The 7,528-nt window shown below is 45.3% G+C and overlaps 1 protein-coding gene across 2 annotated transcripts in view; it reads left to right on the top strand.

Annotated features, from left to right (window-relative positions):
• The first annotated feature begins 778 nt into the window (after positions 1 to 778).
• Positions 779 to 7,528, top strand: part of EDAR (ectodysplasin A receptor) — a 24,931-nt gene continuing 18,181 nt past the window's right edge. Inside the window, exons 1-3 of one of the 2 annotated variants that reach the window (XM_009326259.1) lie at positions 779 to 841; positions 1,548 to 1,670; positions 2,781 to 2,962. In XM_009326259.1, coding sequence (XP_009324534.1) covers positions 791 to 841; positions 1,548 to 1,670; positions 2,781 to 2,962 — 356 coding nt within the window. In that variant the 5' untranslated portion in view covers positions 779 to 790. The remainder of the gene's footprint in view (positions 842 to 1,547; positions 1,671 to 2,780; positions 2,963 to 7,528) is intronic. The other variant, XM_009326260.1, reaches the window with a different exon arrangement.

The raw sequence follows: 7,528 nt of genomic DNA, 5'->3' as shown, positions 1-7,528 counted from the left end.
CATTAGCTCTTATTCAAAATTATTCATTTGAAGAAATGAAATAAATTAGCACGTGTGTTTATAACAGAGATTGCAGCCTTTCTTTTCCCCAACCATTGTAATAGCACTTCAAATACAGAGTTTGGCTTCTTCCTTGAGTTTAACCTCCTAAATCTGCAATTTGCTTTTCAAGAACAAAAAGCGGCCGATGCTTCCTACAGAAGGCAGCTCTGGGCTTTCTCAGTGGATCCGCAAGAGCTGGCAAGGAAAGCGCAGCGCCGGCATGCCGGCTGCCCACACTGCTTGCCGTTGGTTCGCTCCCTGGCTCCGCTTTTGGCTGCTCCATCTAGATCTTTCCTAGACTAATCTGATCTAGCGGGGTCAAGCACTACGCGGTGTGGACACAAGCCAGACTACTGATCCCCGTCCCTCTTTCATTCAGCAGTGGAGACGTAGCCCTCTGTTCCTCCATGGGAGGATTTCTCAGCAAGGCAAGAAGTGCCGGGGCTCAGAACTGGTTCCTCATCTTTGACAGATTTTTATGAAGGTTGCAAGACCGGGCTCCCTCATGCCATTGATCTTCTCAAAGAGAGGAAAGAGACGTGCAGTAGGGGTGTGTGGTGTGCGCGTGTGTGTGAGTGCACGTGCGCATCTCCCCCTCTCTTTGTTTAGACCTCCGGGCATCGCTCCCATGTAACCTTTGTTCTGCTTATAAGCCTTTCTGTTCTTACTTTGGCAACGCACACAAATATTTACTCATGTTCATAAACAATCACCTCTTCTATCTTTTCAGGTAAAATATCAAGAGAGCATGGCTCACCTGGGTGAACGTAAATGGACTCACGTGTTCCCTTTTCTGGTGGTAGGTATTTATGTGCATACAGGTCTCTCCAGCATGCAAAGACAACTGGGTTCTGCTTGGGTCTTTGCAAACATCTGTGAATTGTCGTGGCACAGCTACAGATGACTTAAGGATTGAACACCAATGCAGTGATCAGTTTCCATTCAATAAAACACCTAGGCACGTGCTGCTTAGACTGAGGCTGCTAGGCAGGAAGGGGAAGGGGAAGGACTCAGGATGGAGCAGAGACAGAAGGTGCTGGAAGAGCCAATTAGCCTGGGTATCACATGAAGCACAGCCCTATCATGGTTGAGGCCCAAGGCAGCTCGTTATCTCAGGTTGTTATAATTGTCCCTTGCAGTCACATTTATGAAGGCTCATTGGAGCTGGGAAGGGTGAGGGTGCAAACTCAGGCATTTCCTGCGCAGGAAAGCGTGAGAATTAATAGGCCAGGAATCACGGCATTCAATACTTTGAGGAATAGCTGTGCCAACAAGCATGAGCGTCAGTGCTCTGAGAAACTCTTAGCAGGACCAGGTTGCTGAAAACCATACCTGTCTCTGTGCCATGTGGTGGCACTTCTGTTTCTGAGCTTTAGGGGTGTTTCATGCTGCAATACCGGCCCCGACGCCTTCTGAGCCACAGCAGCTGGGCAAGGGGAGGGGGCGAGGCGCGCTGAACGAAGGCGGTGGAAGTGACAGTGCTCTGGGATGCTCTCTGGTGACAGGTCTCCCTGGTGTACTCTGCCAGCGCCGAATACTCCAACTGCGGCGAGAACGAATACTACAACCAGACCACTGGCATGTGCCACGACTGCCCCAAGTGTGAGCCGGGCGAAGAGCCTTACATGGTAATTTCAGCTTCCTCTGCTGGTAGGGGGACACATGTCAAGCACCAAATGTGAAAACAAATGCTTTGTTCCGCGGCGGTAATACATGGATAGGAGAGAAAATGGGGAAGGACAGAGACGCGTAAGCAGGAGCGCTCATGTGTGCGAGTATGTCGTGGGAGCGAGGCACCGCACGTGTGCACGCTGGTAAACCACATCCCGGGAGCAGCCTGTTAAAAGTAGTATTGTAAAAGTTGTAAGGTAGAAGTCTCACACATAGTCTCTGCCAGTCCGTTCTCATCTCAATAGTTATTTAAAATCTGATGCTGCCATTCCAGCATGGTGTGATAGATCAGTTAGTCTGGTGTGCTCGCTGGCCCCCCGCACCGAGAATTTAATTTTGCTTTCCTGCTAAGATATTTTGGCACTAGAGGAATTTGGGTGCTTATGCAACATTTTAAATTATGGTTCCTAAGTAACCATTTGATTTACAGCAGATAATTGTTGCTTATTAAAAAATAAATTACTGAAATCCTGTTTGGTTTTAATGGGATAAACATCCTATTGCAAGAATTTCACACAGTTGGTAGTCCTGAACAAGTATGTTTGAATAATAACCAGTTGATTTTAGTTTTATTTAATCTAAACGTAACGTTCAGCTGGGACACGCGAGTTCAGGGGTTACGAAATCTCATCCAAACATTGCCTTTTGTGATGTTCCCTCTGGTCTCTCCAAGCATGAAAGCAAGATCGCCGATATCCCTGCTGCAGCCGTGTTTCCCCTGTAATCTTCTTCTCTACTCTTCAATTTTCAGTTCAGTTTCTGTCTGAGCGGCAGCTGCAATTAACTTCCATGAGTTGCTGGAATATAATATAAATAGCTATTGGGGGCCATTTTCAAGGAATATGATGCGCCGGTTCCCCTTTTCCCTCTCCAGGACACAGCGTGCTTCATCCTTATATCCCTCCATGGCCTTTTTAGGACAGACACTAAGGGACCAAACAACAAACGCTTTTCTCTTGGCATGACATTGTGCCACAAAGCCAACGGGCCAGGCTGTGAACGTTCCCTTTTGCTAGAAGCCGGTGTGCAGCACAAGCCTGCTTTTCAGTGACTTTGTGTTGTTGCAGACATGTGGATACGGCACCAAAGATGAGGACTACGGCTGCATCCCCTGCCCTTCAGAGAAGTTCTCCAGAGGAGGTTACCAGATATGCAGGAGGCACAAAGACTGCGAGGGTTTTTTTCGAGCCACAGTCATGACACCTGGTGATCAGGAGAATGATGCAGAGTGTGGTCCTTGTCTCCCGGGGTAAGGATTTAACCGCGGACCTTTGCTCTACCCGAGGCACTGCAAAATAATTTTTTAATGTCAAAGTCTCTGACAGCCTCTCCTCATATCCTATTTGACTGTAGGTACAATACTGGTGAATTATGCTTTTCAGTCTCTGCTTAAACAATACATTTAAATGTTTCAAAAGCATCAGTATCAGATGTCGTTAATCTCACTGAAATCTCACTGAAGAAAAAACCGTTGGGAACAACTAGAAACTAGAAAAACTGAAACTTCTCCTCTTACTAGAAGTGGAAAGGGAACAGCTCAGGTACCCAAACATGGGTGTGCAGTGCCATTTTAGATGCTCTAAGAAATCCAGCTTGGTCTCCAGCTGTGGCTTCAGAGGGCCACCTTGTAAGTCCTGCATCCTATGAACAAGCTCCATGAAGATGCCTTGGATACCCTGTAGGGTCCATGCTGGCACTACCGTGTGTTTAAGAATGTAAAATATCTCTTCTCCAGATGTGACCAGCTGGCAAATTTGTCAGTAGTTGACAGCATTAGCTAACATAGCTGTTAGGTGAGATTTACCAAGGCATTTTAGTCTCTCAGGGTCCTTTCTAGCCAACAGAAAGGGGTCTAAGGAGCTGCTAATGTGGGGTGGTGTGTGCTGCTGTTCAGAGTCAAAACAAGTTCCAGGGCTGGATGAAGGGGCTTAAAATAGATGCTGTTTATTAAGTCAATCTTTTTAACGGTCTCTTACGCTCAGTGTAATTCTGATAGTAATGGTGAGAAACCAATTGCTACATTGAATATGTTAGCAATATATTCTTGACCATATTACATTTTAAAGTCTGAAACCCAAGCATACATTTGCTTTCTCAACTTTTTTTTTTTTTTGGTAGGGTAAGTAAATACTCTAAAACACAACCTCACCTTACATACCTTTTCAGTTTCTGCCAGTGTGCCTCTTTGGTTTAGAAGAGTAATTCCTACTGACATTTGGCTTTTGTGCAGTTTGCAGACGCTGTATAACCCACACTACTTATAGCGCAGAAAACCCTGTTAAAGAGGCCCTGCAAGCTTCCAGATTTATGCTATCAGTGAGCCTGTGTGAAATTTTCACAGTTTACAAATAAAAAGAAGGACTTGCTTAGCTGCCAGCCGAGCAGACTGATGATGTGATTTGCAAAGAGCTCCCTCTTGACTTCCCCTCATACATCATAAAGAGCAAGAAAGTTAAATAGTGGCCACAGTTGCTGTTTTGCAATTTTGTCAGGACTAATGAGGTCACCCAGGTGGGAGTGTGGTGCTAGCTGAAAATAATCAGCTTGCACAGCTGGTGCTTGGGGAATAATCTCAAAACACTATGTTTGCACAGGTGTAACCCGTAGCAGAAACTGGCCTGCCGGAGCCTGGCTGTGTGCCGCTCTGTGTGTGACTCTCAGGTCCTGGGATAGTTTGGCAAAGTCAGCAGTTAAGGAGAAGCACCCTTTTACTCTGAGCTTGAAGAGATTAAATTCTCAAGATGAATTAAATATGGGCTACAACAAGCTCTGAAGCTGCCTTGACTCCTCATGAGACTTAGAGACCCCAGAGGTTGCTCCTGTGTGCTGGTGGGGGAAATGCAGAGCCCCTGTGTCAGAGCAGAGAGCTGGTGAGCAGCGCCGACTGACCGGCCACCCTTCCACATTGCTCCCGGTGGCACAGGGACAGCCAGGCACCTGGGTGAGTGGCAGCTGGCAGAGCTCCACTTGCCCGGGCAGTAAACCTCAAAGAGCCCCTGAGGCAATGGGAGGGAAAAATTAAGGTTTCCATTTTCGGAGGACTGTGCTTCCGTAACGTGCTGTAGACCTTCTCAAGGTAACAGCCCGCATGCGGCAATCTATATTTAGGGGCATCTCATCCCTTTGCTATTTTTCACCAGCTCAGTAAAGCAGCCTGAGGAAAAGATGAGCATGTGGCACGTTCTGACCAAAAGTTTTTAGACAAAACACCACTGAACGGGCAGCCTTTTCCTAGTGGCTACAAGTGCCTTCCTCTATCATTTGCCTTACAATAGGTGCTGGATAATTATATATTTTTTCCTTCTACTTTTTCACTATTTCTGATGATCGATTTTAGGGCAGAAGGACACCTTTGGTACAAGAGCATGGGTCATCCACTGCTTCTCTGTGTCCAGGTTCCCTTCCATATAAAATAGGAATAACACTATTTGTCACGCTCACAAGAAGGATGTGAGACTGTGCCCAGGGAAGAATGTAAAGGCTTGGCTCTGAAGCTGTGATCCTCAAAATCAAAGTTCAGCTGCCAGTGAACTCTGGAGGTACCTAGACCTAACCTCCTGGGACACTGCAGGCTTCATCCTCTGCTCCTGCCCAGAAGCTCTTCCGTCATGGTAAATAGGACCGGTCAAGAATGTGGAAATTCGGTGCAACTCAGACTATTACCCTCAATGGGATGATGCATTAGGTGTTCCTGGAGTGTGACTGAGATCACAACCAACCAGAAGCAGCCACAGCAGGTCAGAGCAAGGGTCACTCTAGCCTGGTCATCTGTCTTCAGTAGCGGCCGTAGGTGGAAACCCACAGAGGAGTAAGAACAGGCCAAGTGTATATGATACATATCCCTCATGCTGTCCCAGCACCTCCTTTCAGCTCGGAGTAAGTCCCTGGTCTCCCCAGAAGACGAAATTGCAAAGGGATCATTTTCTTTTAAAATGTAGTCAGAGACACCTCCACTACTGACATGTAGGGTGTCACCTCCCTGTTGTCTCTCTGCAGGCTGTCCCCTGCTGAGAACAGGCCCCCCCCCAGGTCCCAGGTGCCCTGGTCCCTGCAGGAGGGTAGACCTAAACCTGGGGCCAAGTCCCTGAGTGTGACATGACACCAACAAGGTTAGCCTGAGATAAACCACCACGGTGTTAAGCAGGAAAACACTTAAGTCCATTTTTCGGTCTAGCCTTTACTCTTGGATTTTGCCTGTAACACTTCAAAGTCTGAGCCTGGCAGGTGCTAAGGAAAGAGAAAGAATGAGTCTCAGAGCGGAAGAGTAACACTGTGAAAACTCATTATTTCATTACTGGGCCACTTCTTCTCCGTAGTTACTGATATAAAGGGATCAGATATTTCCAACATCGCCTTTAATATTTGGTGCATTGCAAAGTAGCCAGGAACACAAATCTGTTGCCAGTACTTCATAGGGGTGAATCACTGATATTTGCAGCTGCAGAGCTCCCTACTCACGTGGGTGAACAGTTGCTTGCCATGAGCATCCTCTTCAGTTTTCTTCACACATCCTCTACCATTCTGCATTGTGTCGAAACCCGAGAAATATTCCACCAGCTTAATTTAATTAACTGTCAGAAGGGTTGTTTGTCTTTCCTAAACGACTGTGGCTATTAGACTGTGGATCCTAACTGTCCTGTATTTTTCTTTATAGACGTACATGTATCTTTGGCCTGCCACTCTTTTTTTGTGGTTTGGCAGTCATTTCCTGCTTATTTATTAACTGCTTCACAATCTAATGTTACACAAGCCCCCATAAGAGAGGAAAGATGAAGTTTTGCTCCTGAGAGAAGGCTAGAGTGGCAGATGGGGCACAGGAGACATTCAAAGGGAAGAGTGAGGGCAAATCTTTTAAAACCAGTAAGAAAGAAAGAAAGGAGGAACCATGTTCAGTTTACTTGCTCTCTGAGGTACCTCCAGCCCCCATCTCCCCCTTGCATCTCTGCGTACTCCATTTCCTGGACCCTTATTTGTACGCTGGGTCATTCAGTAATGACCAACTGATTTTGATGGACAGTTTCAGCAGTAATTTCCTAATAATGCATACATTTTCCAGAAAAAAACACTGCACATGCATAGACGGGTACGTGAGAGCAGAAAACAGATTCCCCATTGCGTAAAGTGTTTATTATGTTGAGTATTTGTCTCCGTAGAATGGATTATGAATTTATTCATTTCTTCATTAAAATTTGTAGTGATTTTCAAGTGATTTGTAAAGACATATCCGTAACATCAACTGTGCATGATTTTGATGTAATTTACTCATTAGGTTGCCTGTGGATCCAATTCTTGCATAACCAATTACCTTGTTTCAACACTAACTTTATTAGCAGCCCGGAAGTTCAAATCATGAAAACTTTTCCTTCACGCCACAATGCCACTACCAAGGACTAACTTATAAACTATACATCAAGGAAGTAAAAAAACCCCAAACAAACCCTGTAAAACCTAATCTGGCTTTCCCTGTAAGGGTGCTGTTTTCCTGTATTTCTTGTTCTGATTTGCTATGATGAACCATATCCAACTGGTGGTCTTGCCTGAAAGATTACCTCTTCAAAAAATAGCATTCCCTTATTTTGAAAAATCTTATTTCAGGGCATGCTGTAAACTGCAGCTTGAACTCAGCAGGGAGAATAATGTTGTTTTAGGCAATGATACTACTTCTTGTCATGTAGGCTTGATGGTTCATTAATTGCCTTTTAGGAGGAAGGGAAGAAGAGAAACACTGTCTCTATTCAGGCAGTTTAAAAAAAAAAAGAATAATCTTTGCATCAAATTGCTTATAAATTTTTTAAAAATTATTTTATCTCAGTAT

The sequence above is a fragment of the Pygoscelis adeliae genome, unplaced genomic scaffold (assembly GCF_000699105.1).
Source record: "Pygoscelis adeliae isolate BGI_AS28 unplaced genomic scaffold, ASM69910v1 Scaffold156, whole genome shotgun sequence".
Classification (NCBI taxonomy): domain Eukaryota; kingdom Metazoa; phylum Chordata; class Aves; order Sphenisciformes; family Spheniscidae; genus Pygoscelis; species Pygoscelis adeliae.
The sequence above is the reverse complement of the archived record's forward strand: the minus strand, read 5'-3'. Positions and strand labels throughout refer to the sequence as shown.